At 40.1% G+C, this 17,167-nt stretch overlaps 2 protein-coding genes across 2 annotated transcripts; both read left to right on the forward strand.

The window, feature by feature from the left end:
* Nucleotides 1-1,035: 1,035 nt before the first annotated feature.
* Nucleotides 1,036-1,679, forward strand: LOC139446726 (uncharacterized). The gene is made up of 2 exons (XM_071228022.1): nt 1,036-1,376; nt 1,490-1,679. Exons 1-2 carry the CDS (start codon nt 1,039-1,041, stop codon nt 1,677-1,679), a joined length of 528 nt encoding a protein of 175 aa, XP_071084123.1. The 5' UTR covers nt 1,036-1,038.
* A 2,798-nt stretch (nt 1,680-4,477) lies between these two features.
* Nucleotides 4,478-16,214, forward strand: LOC139445401 (vacuolar fusion protein MON1 homolog A-like). Its single transcript, XM_071226541.1, has 7 exons — nt 4,478-4,748; nt 5,894-6,063; nt 7,596-8,034; nt 10,022-10,197; nt 11,270-11,390; nt 12,811-13,092; nt 14,654-16,214. The coding sequence occupies exons 1-7, from the start codon at nt 4,479-4,481 to the stop codon at nt 14,792-14,794; spliced, it is 1,599 nt and encodes a 532-aa protein (XP_071082642.1). The 5' UTR covers nt 4,478; the 3' UTR covers nt 14,795-16,214.
* The last annotated feature ends 953 nt before the right edge of the window (nt 16,215-17,167 follow it).

Consider the following 17,167-nt stretch of genomic DNA (forward strand, 5'->3'; position numbering starts at 1 on the left):
TCTCAAAGTCACAAACTCACCATCAGGACCCAGTGAAAACAGATACGATAAGGAATAAACCATGTATATTTCCCCCCACCAAGAATACCAACAAACTGGGCACACAGTGGACTATAGTGAAAATATTCTGTCAGTGGTAGAGCATGTCTGGCAATAATTATGACAAACACGCAGGATTTAAAGTGACTCGACGATTCACTACTAACTTCCGCTCCATGACATGACTTCCCAGTGAATTACTGGTTACCATTAAGCTGGAATATTACTGAGTGCGGCGTTATAAAAAAACAAATCCCCTATAACTACACAGCTACTGTGCAACTGTGGGTCGCCACTCCTTAGTCAAGACTAATAATCAAAGTATAGCTGTTATGTAACTTATCTTCCATCAAGAGTTTCGTCTTGGGACATCTTCCAATCCATGTGGGTCTCTGTAACACTCAGGGTGACACCATCCGTTACATCTGCTTCTGGGGATTCGACACAGCAGGGACATTGGAAGCCCTCCTTATATCAATACTAGTATCCAACAGATCAAAGTACGCATTCCATGCATAACGGATCCGGAATCTTAAACATAAAGTAATATTACAATGACAAAATAGTAATTAATACTTTAAGTCAAATTTGTGAGGTCTATTTTATACTTTTCGATACATCGGGCCACAGATAAATCATTTAAATTAAAAAACAAAAAACACAAACATTTCCTAAGGAGGCTCCACGACAGTATTCACTGATATTGAATTGGCCGTCCGCCTTCCGGCCAACCTCGCCCCTTTCCAACCATTTCCGTAGCTAATTTTCAACGGAAATGGCCGATCGTGTTCGGAGTGGAAATGGGCCATTCGTCACCACTCGCCACTTTCCGTAACCGCTATTCGGTGTGTCCCGGAATAACACGACTTGGTCACGAATGGGCGAGTCAATGACGTCACTAAATTATGACGTCACGTAATTGTGTCGTCACGTAATTGTCTCGCCATATTCGTGGAGACTAGTCGTGTGTTTCATTGATGCCAAATATCTCTGTCTAAAATGGGATGCAAACAGACGAAGGTTAAGCCTTTCAAGCAGACATCTCCCGAGGAGGCTCTGACGGGCAAGATCAACTGTCCTCACGAGCTGTACTACGCCAAGTGTCAGGTGACACCGCCCACACCCCGCCTGTCAGGGGCGCAGATTCTTCAACAGCTACGAGATGAGGGCTTGGTCCCCGACCGTCATTGCAGCGGAGGAGTGGCCTTCTCTGTCCCAGTCGTGGAGGGTGTTGTTCCCCGTGGCAAAGCTCCCCGACGTCTGGAGCAAATCCCAGTGCGATGCTTCTACACAGCTGAGAGGAGAAGACAGAAGGCTGATCTGTTCCGACTTGACAGGTAAAATCTTTAGGAAGAAAAGTGAAAACACTTAAACCGTTTGAATTACTAAACATGCCTTTGTATTGATTTCATATTGAACTAATTTCATATTGCGTGTCTTTTTTACACAGGTTCGTGGAGCAAGTCCAGAGGAAACAACTGGACAGAGAGATAAAGCACAAAGCTGTCAAGGACGAGAAGAAACGTCGCCAGTTCATCAAGAAAATGAAGGCGGAACATCAGCTCCAGATGAGGGAGGAGAAACTGGAGAGGCTGGAGGAAGAGCGGGCGGCGAGGAGGAAGAAGCAAGCCAAGAAATAGATTGAGTGGAGTGAGTTGATGATGGTCGGTAGGATGTAGGGAATAGCGGATGATGCAAGTGTATCAAGAACATTAACTGAAAAAAAAGAACAAAAGGAAAACGGAACAAACTAAAAGCATCAGGCCAAGCGAAACAGGAAGCCAGAAGATGTGCTAGAAATGAATACAGTTCTTACGCTTGCACTGTTAATATTTTGGAAAACTCTTTTTTTGCCCTGATTTTAAATGTTTAATTGGACCTCTTTTATGTGGCATATTATCTGTATATCTAATGTACGTTGTGTTAATAATGTACCTGTAATGGTTGTATACTTTATAATAAAATCATGGTTTATGTAGTTCATATCTTATCTGTGATTTTATAATCGTATTTCATACTGTTGAGGGGCGGTCGGCTAGCCTAGTGGTTAAAGCGTTCTCTCGTCACGCCGAAGACCCGGGTTCGATTCCCGACATGGGTACAATGTGTGAAGCCCATTTCTGGTGTCCCCCGCCGTGATATTGCTGGAATATTGCTAAAAGCGGCGTAAAACCAAACTCACTCACTCACTCATACTGTTGACATGTTTTGAGGTAAAGTGAACCTTAAAGAGAGAACAGGTCGTACAGCATGGGTGACATTGTCTGTTTCTGGGAAATTTAATAAATAGTTGTTTTTTTATCGACAATAATTATGACTAACGCGCAGGATATAAAGTGAATCGTCGATGCTCGGAAAGCTGTCCTTTCTTTATTTAGCATTACCTTTTTTGGGGGGAGGGGGGGGGGGGGGGGGGGGGGTAAAACAGGAGCTAGATATTTGTTTTAAAAGAAGTATTATCGAATGACGGTACAAAGTTCATATTTTCGTGTGTTGTACATGTCACTGAGACTGGCTCAAAAAGTTTCGGTTTAAATTATTTCTTATTTCACTGGAGTGAAAATGGAAATAAACAGTTTTATCACTAAATACGAAATAATGACTCATATCACACACTGCTAATACACTGGACACATGGTTAAATATTATACTACAATCTGAACCCGGATGTTAGTAGAGGAAATCCTGTACTTGAAATACTGCATGGTCACGGCGGTGTTATTCATGTTTAACAAATCAGCAATATTCCAGCCATATGACCGCGGCCTGTAAATAATCGAGTGTTGCAGGACACTCCAGTGATTGTTTGTTTGTTTGTTTGTTTGTTTAACGCCACACTCAGCAATATTCCAGCAATATGACGTCGGTCTATAAATAAAGATGTGTGGGCCAGACAATCCTGTGATTGATATCATGTGCATCGATCCACGCAATTGGGATACGACATGCATCAACCAAGTCAGCGAGCCTGACCACCAGATCCCGTTAGTGTCCTCCTACGACAAGCATGGGTTGCTGAAGACATATTCTAACCGGGATCTTCACAGGGCACTCCAGTGATTGACATTATGAGTAACGATCCACGCCGTATAGGGGTACTGTCACCCAGATCGAGCCTCTTACGACAAGGGACCAATTATCCGAGCCCGGAATCCACACGGCTGGTCTTCCTCATTCCACGATATATGGTAAATAGGATTTACACCTACTAAGATAGCCTGGTTGTTGTACCATTGAGGCACCCACGCATTTAACCTATATTTCCTTTCTTAGCCATATACCCTATTTCCTCTAATAACAACAGGCTAATATTAAGGGCCGGGTCTAGTGGAAAGGGGAAGACGTGCAGGTACATATGTATTATCTAGATATGAGTAGTGAGCGAGTTCAGACTGGACGTGTCTAGCAGTTAGCAGCCTTTTTTTATTTCATGGTAGTATTGTTCAGAATAAGCCTGCAAGGCTGGAAAGAGTACAATTAGGTTTTTCCATGAAGACTCTGAAATGGATTGAGAAACAGGGATATACCTGATATTTATACATACAAGGGCGGTGTGTGGATACCCTTGTGGGACTTCCGGGTTTCACACACACACACACACACACACACACACACACACACGTTTGTGTTATTGCTAGAACATTGCTAAAATGCTACACCATCACAAAACCGCACTCACTCATTCGTTAATACAGTCGTAATTTAATCATTAGCGTTAAGCGATGGATCTAGAAATCAATATCTGTAGACTGTCACAAGTTGCTTCAAAATGACGGACAGCCACAATAAACAAGACAAGAATGTGTGCAGAGAAGACACCATAATCTGGGCTTACGATCAGAGCCTAGAGAGTTAAATATCCTTCCTGTAGATTCTCAGGTCGATAACTGTTTATTGATTAACATCTTGTCAGCATTGACAGTTATGTTCTCGAAGTACATGTATGCAGTTCAACTGAAGAATTAGCTAGAATCAACTTCGAAACAAGCTAATTCAATCATTGTTAATTCAAAATACTGAATGGCTATTGGTTGTGAGAATTGAAAGTAAAATTATGTTTTGACGTCATTGCATGGTGGCAAACGAAAGCAAGGTGCGACATGCACTCTTTACCATAAGAGTAAAATAGCTTTTTAACTAAGGAATATTTGGATTCACAGGGCGCCATTGTCTTCTATAGACGCCCTAACATAAGAAAATAAATCTACTGATCGATATATTTACTTCCTAAAGCAAAGTTTTGTGAAAGTGAAAGAGGCATGTTTTGCGTCATGTTCATGGCTGACCCGCAGCGATAAAGCAGAAGTATTGCTGAAGCTGCATAAGAAAATACTGTTCACCATTAACAAGTTTCGTACCTGAATAAGGGGAGGCAATCCAACCGGTGGCAGCAGCAAATAACTCTCAGCTACTGAAGAGCACGTAAAGTGTTATACAAGATGGCCGACTCTAAAGAGGCGGAACAGCAAAGTACTTCTGAGTCGGATCAGGGGGAATTTCTGGAGTCCGAAGCACCTGGGACCAGTGGAAATGTTATGTTCATTGCAAGCGATTCGTACGAAAGTTTGAATTATGAAAATCTCGCAGAAACACCATTTCCCAAGTCAGCCTCCGGTCCTATCCATTCGATTGTGCGACAGAATTCAGAGTCGGACGACCAGGGGGACTCGAATGAAATTTCCACCGGTGAAGAATCGGACCAAACCGAGGTGTGAATCTTGTTGATTTTGTTTGGGGAATACTTGGAAGGTTTATTACTATCAAAGCCATTGTGTTACTTTGAATGACAATGTCATTTGGAACTATATAATGTGTATGACAGTTGTATCTCAGGTGTGCGCTCGTTAGCTGCACATGACATATCCTTCTGCATGACAGATCTGTCACAGGTGTGCACACATGACACATCCTTCTCAATTTCTTATTTTTCCGTGTCCGTATATTCATTACCTGGTATTGTTTCCTCAACATATATCATTATGTGTGATGTAAGGTTATGTTTCCTAAGCATTACTATGCACACATCGCAGTGTAATTAGATGCAATTAAATGTATATAATCTACCATGACTGTGTTATATACCTGTATACTCGATTTTTGATTGGCCAATCAGAGGTATCATATGACAATAGACCCCCTCTGATTGAAACAGCAGATTTGATTCCCGCATCACTGCAGAAGCTAATATTTTTAGAATAGTACTTCATTTACTGTCGTTGTCGGTAGGCATATTTAAGTAATTATATGTACAATTATATTCCACAAAATGGAAAGTTGAGGTTACTATGATATTCAAAACATGTGTGGCAATATTTTCATGCAGAAAACGTGATACAAATCTGCAAAGAGTATGTATTTCAAACTTTGAGGACGAAAAATAGCTTGCTATTTTGGCGCTTTTTTTACACAACTGTGACGTCATATCTTTTGCATCACAATGAGCGATATGACATCATAATAGTGATGTGCAAGGCTTGCTTTGTTTTCTTTAGGGGTGCCCACCACATGTTAGCTTACGAAGTTGCTGTCAGAAGTTTGTGTGAAGTATTATGGTGTAAACAAATTGCTTGAACATATAGAGCACCATACTTTGTTTAAAGGCTTTTGTCGGTGATTCCACATGATCAAGTACCCACTCTAAACATGAGACTCAACCCATGTTACCTCACTCAATATATTTTCTCACAGCAAAGAGTTCACAGATAATTTAGTCATGGTAGATTGGAGATAAACATACTGTGTTTTCAATGTAGAGCTAGGCTACATGTAGATTTAACTGCGCTGTTAAACCCCATTTCACCTCACTTTGCCATAACTTTTGAGCACCTAGCCAGAATAATTCTATTCTTTGCAGACCAAAGATTTATCCAATGCAGTGGACAAGCTGAGTGTGGAAGGGAAAGTGGTGGCTGAAGAAGACCAGGTGGAAGAACTGGACCAGGATGACGTCAACAGCTTGCACTGGAAACACCAGAGAAAACACATCTTTATACTCAGCGAGTCAGGAAAGCCAGTCTATTCCAGGTGAGTTATGGAGAATTTCAAATGAGATTCACATGATATTAGTCTTTTAGTAAATGCTAAATACTGTTTGTTTACAGTCAACATATTAAAATTTTAAGTGAAAACTGTAGTCGCCATGCAGTAGGTTTGGTTTGTAATCAATCAAATGATCAATTATTTTCAAATTGTATAAGCAAAAAGAATAGTATTTTACCATTTCTACTGGCCAAGTACTGTTTGAAAGATAGCCCTCCGAAAAACTCTGTGTATGCAGTAAGTATTTGGTCTGCTGAAAAACATAATACCTTTTGGGTCTCTCTGGTTTTTAGGAATTTGAAGCTGAAATTTAGCGTACATGATCACAGCAATTATAAACATGCTAAAAGTGCTCCGATATAATTTTGCCTATGACTCAAACCTTTTAGGGGGGTTATTTTTTTTAAATTCTGAAATGCAGTATTTGTTATATCCTATAGCACAATACAAATAACTTACAATACACAACTTAAAACTTTGATCTTCAGGTTCTGATGTTGCTGCCAGTAATGTCATGATAATCACAAAGTACATATGACTACTGACATTGTAGGTTTCCCCATCTATGCACATGATCTAGCCAGAGCAACCACTTTTCTTTTTTTTATCTCTTAAAACAATACTACTAACACAACATACAGAATCCCATGAAGATTCCCATTTAGAATTGGTCTTCAGCAACCCATGCTTGTCGTAAGAGGTGACTGACGGGATTGGATGGTCAGGCTTATTGACTTGGTTGATGCATGTCATCATATTGTGTTGATCAATGTGCATGATGTCAATCACTAGATTGTCTGGTCCAGACTCGATTATATAAACCGCCATCATATATCTGGATTACTGCTGAGTGCAGTGTTAAACAACAAACAAAACATTAAGGTAATTTTACCAGAAAACCCAAAGGTCTACTTCATGGCAATACCCTGTTGTGTGACCGATTGACAAAGTATTTAAGGTTTGTAGTTATTTGTGCAATTTGCAAATACTTCTTATCACAAAGTGAAACTAAATGAATGAAGGCTAAATTTACAGTAACAATTTATTCAATTAATCATGTTAACTATGTTGTTAATTGTGCAGTTATATGTGAAAAAAAGTTAAAGGTAACCTGATTCTTTTATATTACTAAAGTTGATCTGTCATAGCATGACTCATTTTGTTTTGCAGTATAGTTAAAATGATTAATGGGGCTGATAGAAATAAATAGTAGTGAGATAAGTTTCTTTGATCTGTCGTTAATTTAAACTTCTAAATATTTTGGGGTAGCCTAGTGGTTAAATCGTTCGCTCATCACGCCGAATGCCCTGGTTTGATTCCCCACTTTGGTACAATGTATGAAGCCTACTCCTGGTGTTCCTAGCGGTGATATTTTTGGAAGGGGTGGTAACACATACTCACATACTTAAAATATTTTACTAGACTCAGAGAGGGGGCTTGAGAAATTACTGGTCACACGACAACGGGGAGGCAGCCATTGTGATTGCTGATGGATGCTCTGTGTTGCTTGCCTCCAGGTATGGCAGTGAAGACAAGCTGGTGACCATCATGGGAGTGATGCAGGCATTAGTGTCCTTCGTGCAGGACAACAAGGACCAGATACGCTGCATGATCTCCGGGGACCACAAGTTTGTGTTTTTAATCCGAGACCACCTGTTGATGGTTGGCGTGACGCGAGGAACGGACTCTACCCAGCAGATGTTGTTGCAGCTATCGTACGTTTACAACCAAGTGCTCAGCGTGCTCACCTACAGCACACTCTCCAAAATATTCAAACAGCGGAGAAATTACGATCTCCGAAGACTTTTAAGTGGTGCTGAGAAATTTTTTGACAATTTGTTGAACTTAATAGACACTGAGTATGGGTTCTTACTAGGGGCTGTGCGATGCTTACCCCTGGATAGTTCAGTTAGGGAAATAATTGCTCAAAGTATAGTGCAACATGCAAAAGTCAAGGTGAGTACACTTTCGGAGAATTGCGCTACATGATCGTTGTATGGTGTGACATGGTGCCTGTTGTTGGTTCTGGGTCGACATAGGTTGTCACTTGTGTCAACTGCCACACTGTCTTGTGTAACAAAGATTACCTTCAACTCATCCTCTACATTTCCAGGACTTTCATTTCGGTAAACCTACATCAACCCTTGGATCCATTCCCATCGCAAATTAGCCACCCTTGATTTTTATTAGCTTTTTTATTTGCTACGCCACTTAGTCAACGATCCAATCAGAATGCGAGTTACAAACCAGCCTCAATGTGGGGTTGATGATATCAATAACATGGCGGCCAGTCCTATTGATTATGATAGAGTTTGCCATAAATTCAACATTGAAAAGTTGACTGACACACAAAAGAAAGCCCTCCAAAATCTTTTTGATGGAGAGGATGTCTTCATGTCCATTACAACTGACTGTGGCAAGTCCTATTGTTACAATGCAATCCCTGTGATATGGGACGAGAGGGATTATGAGAGTGAGGTCTTGGTGATTTCTCATTTGTTTCAAGGCAATACCAGTTACCTCCCTTACCCATTTCCTTTTCTCTATTTCAACATCTGATTGGTCGGTAAGATGTTACTAAAAATCAAAGATGTTTCATTTGTATTGCGAGAACCACGGGAATGGATCCCGGGGTTAGTGTAGGTTTATCGAAATACAAACCCTGGAGATACAGAGGAAGCCTTCACGTGCTCAATTGAAGTAAATCATTAAGTTTGAGTTTTCGGACAACATGGTGTGAGAGGTTGTTAGAGGTAACAAAATGGGGATCGGGTGGTCAGGCTTTGATCGTGCTTCACTGTACCTTGACTGTTGTGGATGTTGTTCATGATATCAACCATTGGTTTGCTGACCCCATTTTTACCATCTATGGGCCAACGTGATGCGGCCATGACAGCTTGAAGAGTACAATCTCATTAAAATCAGATCTTAGTTCTCACTATCGCTAAACAAAGATCTGAGGATATCCCATTACTGGTCACGTCAGAACGACCTTTCATCCGACCAATCAAAGCGTCGCTTACCAGATCATGAAAGTGACAGTCGGATTGTGTTTTCTGATCATGCAACCTCGAAAATGTTAACATGGGGTATTCTGAACAACATTTACGGCCCGTACGACTGATTCCGTCAAAATTATCGTCCATCTCTCGCTTCTGTGGGATAATCATTTGAACGGAGGAGGCATTGCACAGTACGTGGGAAGCACTGCCATACAATCTGAACCATATAATAGACATTCCACAATGTTCGTTTGTTCAGTTTTCAAACTTTTAATCGAGAACTGTGTCAGCATATCTTTCAAGCGTAGTGTGAAATGGAAGTCGCCAGGTTGAAACGAGTGCTGTAAAGCTTGAGAAACCTGCTTTCTAATTGACTGATGTTGGCTCTTGTTAGTCATTTCAGTGGTCGGGCAAAGTTCTGATGTGAGCCGTAATGGGATGTCCTCAGATTTTGGTGTAGCGGCAGGGAGACTTACATCTGATTTTAATGAGATTGTGACGAGTGCTGACATTAAACAACACAGACACATGTGTTCAAGAAGAGGACATGTTGTGCAAATACCAGGGTCATGGTATAGTGTCAGGATGTTGGTATCTGCTTCAGGAGACCGCCTCCGTGGTCTAGTGGTAGAGCATCTACCTGGAGAGCGGAAGGTTCTGAGTTCGATTCCGGCCATGTCATACCAAAACATGTTTAAGATGGTCCTTGTTGTTACCCTGCCTAGCACTCGGCATAAAGAGGCTAAAACAAGGACTGGTTGGCTCTGAGTCAGTATACTGTGTCTGAGTGGGGTATTCATGTTAAACTGCAGCATTGTATCTCAGTGGGCTGGCACTATGAAATTGACAAGAATCTGGACTAGTACAAGCAGCCACACACATATAAGTAGAATAATCTTGAACATGACATTAAACCCCATTTCACCTCACCTCTGTTTCAGGATCTAGTGTTTGCACTGATCATTGCTAACAATCAGCTGGTAACATTAGTGAGAATGAAGAAATACTACCTCCATCCCATGGACCTACATCTAATCATCAACCTCGTCAATGCCTCCGAGTCTTTCAAAGCTGCCGAGTCCTGGACTCCCATTTGTCTCCCTAAGTTTGATAACAGGTAACTCTAGTCAGCCATCACAGGGAGTTGGGGGAGTCCTTGCCATGTGTTTGTTAAAGGAAATTTTGTGTGGCAACAATTTCCTTTATAGAATTAATTTCTGGGGCAGCGCAAGCCTTGTATGGAGTTAAGATAGTCTGTGCCATATGATTTGTAAAAGGACATTGTGGGAGCAACGTTGTGCTTTATTGTATATGGAGTCCAGATAGTCTGTGCAATATGATTTGTGAAAGGACATTGTTGGAGCAACGTTGTGCTTTATTGTATATGGAGTCCAGATAGTCTGTGCCATATGATTTGTAAAAGGACGTTGTGGGAGCAACATTGTGCTTTATTGTATATGGAGTCCAGATAGTCTGTGCCATATGATTTGTAAAAGGACATTGTTGGAGCAACGTTGTGCTTTATTGTATATGGAGTCCAGATAGTCTGTGCAATATGATTTGTAAAAGGACGTTGTGGGAGCAACATTGTGCTTTATTGTATATGGAGTCTGGATAGTCCGTGCCATATGATTTGTAAAAGGATGTTTGGAATACAAATGCCATTTAGAAAGTGGTCAAATGTAAAAAATGTTATATTTGGGATAACACTTTCTTAGTAAAGTTCAGATTCTCAGACTTTATGGGTTGAGTCCCATCTGGGATTCGAACCCACACTGCCAGACTGAGGCACCTAATCGCCAGCACACAAAGTCAGTTATCTGACCCACTTAGCCACCTAGGCTTCCACAAAAATGAAAGTCCGACAACTGGTAGTCAAGATATTTTGGGTGGCAACCATTTCCTTGATTGAAAAAATGGGTCAAACAATCTTCACAAATATTTTAACCACATTGTCGTCCAGTTTGATTACTACAGTAGAAGATGTTCTGTTTGTACCTAGAGCTAATGATAGACCCTATATGTGAAGAAAAGATAGATTATAGCAAAATATTTAAGTGAAATGAATGGTTTAGTGTGCATGGTGTGATTTTCAGACATTTTGTGAAGATGAAGTGATCAGTTATCATGACTATGTCTATAGACAACATGGACAGTGTACATTCCTGTAACAAAACTCTGTGTTTCAGTGGATTTTTACAAGCCCATGTGTCTTACCTTGATGACAACAGTCAGACATGTATGCTGCTGCTGTCCGTGGATCGAGACAGCTTCTTCACTCTCTCAGAATGCAAGAATAAGATCAAGGAGGTAGGGCTCGCTGCTGATGGTGCAACTTTCCATAGGGCACAAATATCTTATTAGATTCTAACTACCAATACAGGAATCTGACAATACAGACAATGTGACGACTCTTTTGAAACATAAAATTGATAAGATTACCATGATGATATTAACATTATAAACAATGATCAGTGTTGTAGAAGTGTACAACTCCATTGCCATGTGCCAGGTCTTGACATGTATGACATATATTTTCCCATGACATCATGATGATGTAATATCATCAAGTGATGAAGCATGTTTTTTTATTGTGGTGTTCTTGTTTCCTCTGTGTTTTCTTCAACCTTCAGCACAATGTGCCATGTTTAATACTATCCTTTAGCACACTCTTTAAACTTTCTTCATGGATTTTTTACAGGAAAATACCTGTCAGTAGGTATGGGGGAATAATGCAATTCAATTTTTTGTCTTGTTTTGTTGTGTTTTCGGCTCCACTACAGATCAGCTGGCCTAAAAAAAATAAAAATAGTTTAATGTGTGAGGAGAGCTGCACCACAGCTGTTGTTTTAAGCAATGCAAACCGGATGAATGAAGCGGGAAGACTGTTGTGCATCTATGCTTCCTATCTATTTGAGGAACAACAGCAAACCTTATTTTCATTCCCATGTTTATTATATGTAAACTTCAGTGGGTCCTTCTTTAGATAATAGTTTTTTGGTGTATATGGTTTTAGCTTATCGGCAGGATAAATTTTAATAGCAAATTCTGAATTATTTTTTTGACTACCGGTATTTCAACAGAATTTAAGATCGGCAGATCCATAAACCATTAAAAAAACAAAACAAGCTTTACTTATCATTATGGCTCAGTGTTATTCATCATTGCTATGCTGATGTTTATCCACTTTCAAATTTCTTTACTAATGATTATTTTTGTGGACATGGTTCAATATCATGTTACAGGTTTGACACAATCTGGACCGCCTCCATGGTCTAGTGGTAGAGCGCCCGACCAGAGAGCGGAAGGTCTGGGGTTCCATCCCTGTCCACGTCATACCAAAAGACGTTAAAAGATGATACTTGTTGTTACCCTGCCTAGCATTACGGGGCTAAAACAAGAACTTGTCGGCACGGAGTCAGTATACTGTGTCTGAGTGGGGTATTCATGTTAAACTGCGGCATAGTGCTCAGTGGGCCAGCACTATAAGATTCGCATCAGTCCGGACTAGTACAAGCAGCCACACACACGTGCATGCACATCGCTATATAAGTGCAATGATCTTGGACGCGACGTTAAACCCCATTTTACCTCACCTGACAGAATCTGACATTTATCGGCGTCTTATCCTAGATCTTGCTGATAAAGATTCTGTAATTGAGCAATCTATTAATGTCACACAGGGACTCATGTGACTCAAATGTGAAATGTTATTTTTTTTTTTTTTCAGAGATTACTAAAATATAATGCTCTACGCGCAATAGGCGACTCTCTACGCAAGACTAGCTACAGCATACAGCAGTGTGGCATTCATGACTTACGTCACTTCCTGTACAAGTCCCGCAGCACGGCACAATACACGAGTCCTGAGCTAGAGGCACCGTATCTCAACCAATCAGAGCAGGAGCGTTTGTTTGGTCTATACCAGTACCTCCATCATCGAATACACACATCAGGCCGCCCGCTAAAAATACTCTTCCATGTTGGCAGATATGAAACGTTGCTAGGATGGGTAGGCACTTTTGTTCATTTCAAGGCACAGGTTCAATTAATGATAATAACATGACCATTGGTGCCTTTGGAGTTTCATTCCATCTCATCAAACTCACATCTTTTTGTCCCATATGTTTTTGTATCACTTTATGTGAGGCAACCTTCTATGTAGGTGTGCTTAAAAATCTGAGACACCTACATAGAAGGTTGCCTCACATAAAGTGTCTAATCAGTCAATCAGAGTCAAGATCTCTCAACAAATGCCAAGTTCTCGGTGCAAGTGATTGAAGCATTCAGATAAGCATATCTGATTTCTGTGTCTCCAAAATGAATATAATCGAGGACTTCTGCAAGCTAACCTATACAGCCAAAGTATTATCAGCATTAGAAGCTAACAGTTTTAGACCACTAGTCCTTATAATGATAACATATAGCAGTCCTTATGATACCTTAACTCTTAGGCAGTTTGGCAAGGACTACAGGACTAGTGCCAATTTCTATCCCTGGTTATGTTGTGGATATTTTATGTATCCTGTTGTTCTGAGTGTCATGGCATATACCGTATTTGACGTAATAAGCTTCCACGGCGATACTTGCTAATATATTGTCTAGTGAACAATCCCAATTGCGTGTATGATACGCATAGACTTTTCTTTTGTATCATTTCAGTCTGTCAGCATAAGTGACAAAATTTACGATCTTTCAACTCTCACCAAAATTATATTCTAATAAGAGCCCCCTATTTCTGATTTTGAGAGCACCCTGGGCGTTTATTACATGGAATATGGTACACCAAAAGGAGTGTACTATCACAGGTATATTTGTGTTCTGAACATGTGGGTTCAGAATGTACATATGTATAGAATAGATGCGGGAAAAATATACATCGCCAAGGGATGCACAATAGTATTCATTGCACCCATTTATTGAAAAGAAATATTAGATCTGTAATTAAAGTAATTACCAAATCTTGCAGTACAGTGCAGTACACTCCTGACTTTACAGAACCCTCATATTTCCTGTCAGGACCCTTGAGGTGAATTATTGGGGGACCTGGACCCGTAGTTTTGTAGGGCAAGGTAATTCTTCAGTGACGACATGTTTGGGATGTATTAGGGGTGACTATTGGTCTGGAAATCACTATTGCGATAACTATTGATATTGCGAGCAACTATGGCGATAAATATCGATAGTTTTCAGTGTATGATATTTGTTTGGATTTTATTTTCTTTAACATAGCGAAAAGACTTCCAAACACTCGATTTTCCACCCAAGTTTGTCACAGACTCCACTTGACTGTCACCCACCACCATTTTACTTTAGGAAAGACTAGTTGCTAAGCATCAAGGGCAGTTAACTCTAATCCTCACTCGGCTGCATTCGCGAGCATGTTTCGGTGACTCAATCGCATGATATGGTAAATACAATTGAAACTGTCGATATCCCTAACTGAAGTCGATACTATTGATCGGAAACTGATTTATCAATCGATTTATTGACCTTCAGTGCTTGCCAATAGCAATATATCGATATATAGATTTATCGTGACACCCCTATGATGTATCGTCTCTTTCTGACAGGTGACACAAGGGTTTGAGCTTTACGCTGTGTTTGGTCCGCTGGTGACGAAGACGGGGGCGATACATGCTGTGAACAAGCTGCTACGCTGGATCAAGAGGGAGGAAGACAGACTCTTCATCCTTAACTCTGTCTCATTCTGACCTGCAAACAAACATAATTCATCAGACGTGTCAGGCTCATTCAAATGTTGTGGGCGATAGACAAGCAGACAATATCGTAACCTCCAAATCCTTACAATAACAATACCATGTTCATTATGTCAGTATGTGTGAGTTACTGTCTATATGATCAAAGTTATTTTCCTTCAAATTATAAACAGCTTCACTGGCAGTGGTAAGACTTAGAACAATATGAATTATATTCGCTGAGCTCCCATCATTAATGATTTTGTTCATGATTATCAAAGAGGCCAGGTCAACTGTTTGTCTTGTTTGATGTTGTTTTTGTTTATGCCAAGATGGTTGAGGTGACTACAAAACTTCTGACACATATAAGTTTTGAAATAATTTTGGTTTCAACGGTTTCAAGGACAGTATTTTGTATATTAAACACAACTTTTGAAATATTACTAAAAACAATGAAAGAACACCCAATATTTTCATATGACTATAGGTAATTTGTCATGCCATGACAGGGCGGTCAGGTAGCCTAGTGGTTAAAGCGTTCGCTCGTCGCGCCGAAGACCCGGGTTCGATTCTCGACATGGGTACAATGTGTGAAGCCCATTTCTGGTGTCCCCCGCCGTGATATTGCTGGAATATTGCTAAAAGCGGCGTAAAACCATACTCACTCACTCACTCATGCCATGACATGTCCTCGTATGAAAATATTGGTTTTCTTTAACTTCCTTTAAGCGCTATATCTGTGGTTCATCAAGGACACCATCACTAAGTGTGTGTGGCTCTTTCAGTCTGTGTTATGAAAGTGAAAAGTTATTTTTGGAGTCATCAGTCATAATTTCATTTCATTTTTGACAAAGTTGTCAAACATACTGTTATGGATTTGCTCTTCATTTGACTCAAACATGTTTCAAACATATCCCAAGAATTCCTAACTATAAGTCATAGGATTTTTGCTCTGGTTTATTCCAGTTTCACAAAGTGATCTTAGCGCTACAACTGTCGTTAGTCTCTGTTAAATCTTTACGATACATCACAATCATGTTGTGGAACGGGGCCCTATGGTGCTTCTCCGTCGTAAATGTGCAATAGATATGATTAATTTGATAATCAGTGTGGTAGTAGTGGATAAATTTCATGCATAATGATCATTTGAAATAGAAAGCCATTTGAGAATCAATGTGAGACAGGCTCTTCTCTCTACTGGAACTAATACAGTATATATATATATATATATATGCTTTATTGAAAACCTAGGCTCAAGGGAGACTACTCTTAGTGGTGTAATACTACTTCCTGGTGGCTATACTAGTGGAATGATGCAGGGTAATGTCAGTCTAGATCCATCACCTTCTTCCATTTTGTAGGCCATTTTATGACTGCACCAGTGAACCACATTAGGGAGCAACCATTTGATTTTGGGTGTGTGGGGCATCAAGTCCCTGTTGATTCTTTTTTTTCTTTCTTTTTTTTGGGGGGGGTGGGCGGGGATACATATACCTCACTTTGTAGGCAAGTCATTTCGTTATTTTTATTTATTTAAAGAAACAAAACAAAAAGAGCTCCTGTTTCTGTTGGGAAAAGTAATTGAGCTCCCAAACATGAAAAATAAATACTGATCTCAAACCAAAATCAAATGGTTGCACCCTCGTTAATTAAATTTTCGAAAATAAATCACACGAGCAGTTTCTGCACCCATGTCACTGAATGAGTGCTGTGCTGAAGTGTAATCTGTGTTGTAGCTTACAGTGACAGAGGAGCAAACACAGCACTCAGGCTCCAATAGGCAAATCCTGATGCAGAAACCAAGACCCTAGTCCAGTGCTTAGTATTTACCCCTACAAATTTGTAATAAATGTACATTTGTAACTTAACGTAAACTGACATGTTCAGCTGGAACTGATAAGTTATGCAAGTACAGGGCTCCTGATCAACTGTGTATTGCGTAAGTCACCATTACCCAATTCATTTAGTTGCTTGCTTACAAATATACATGAAAATAATCAAAATCCAATAGTTTAACCAATCTCTAGTTTCTGATTGAATGCAGGAGTCACACATACGTCAACTCCACTGTATCCTCCAAGGACAATAATGAGAATAATGCATGTAAAAGGCAGTTGATGAGACATGGAGGTTGCTGTTGAGACATTATGCAGCATGTAGCACTTGAGGCAGCACACGAACAGACCAAAATTATATGTCACCTGCATGCAAAAAAAATATTTTTTTTAAGTGTCTTCTCATTGGTTTTATAATACCCTGTAGACTGGCTGCTCTGGGAATGAAAATACATCAAGTACCCAAAGAAACTATCAAAACTCACTGTGAATAGTACCTGAGAGTCCGCCATGATATTGCTGGAATATTGCTGACAGCAGCATAAAACCATAC

The sequence above is a fragment of the Haliotis cracherodii genome, unplaced genomic scaffold (assembly GCF_022045235.1).
Source record: "Haliotis cracherodii isolate W230 unplaced genomic scaffold, xgHalCrac1.p SCAF_6, whole genome shotgun sequence".
Taxonomy (NCBI): Eukaryota; Metazoa; Mollusca; class Gastropoda; order Lepetellida; family Haliotidae; genus Haliotis; species Haliotis cracherodii.

Bases quoted from the DNA above. Each gene is read 5' to 3' on its own strand.
- LOC139446726 (XM_071228022.1), top strand. From the start codon at position 1,039: ATGGGATGCAAACAGACGAAGGTTAAGCCTTTCAAGCAGACATCTCCC. The intron at 1,377-1,489 runs GTAAAATCTTTA...TTTTTTACACAG, and splicing joins GATCTGTTCCGACTTGACAG to GTTCGTGGAGCAAGTCCAGA.
- LOC139445401 (XM_071226541.1), top strand. From the start codon at position 4,479: ATGGCCGACTCTAAAGAGGCGGAACAGCAAAGTACTTCTGAGTCGGAT. The intron at 4,749-5,893 runs GTGTGAATCTTG...TATTCTTTGCAG, and splicing joins AAGAATCGGACCAAACCGAG to ACCAAAGATTTATCCAATGC. The intron at 11,391-12,810 runs GTAGGGCTCGCT...TTTTTTTTTCAG, and splicing joins GCAAGAATAAGATCAAGGAG to AGATTACTAAAATATAATGC.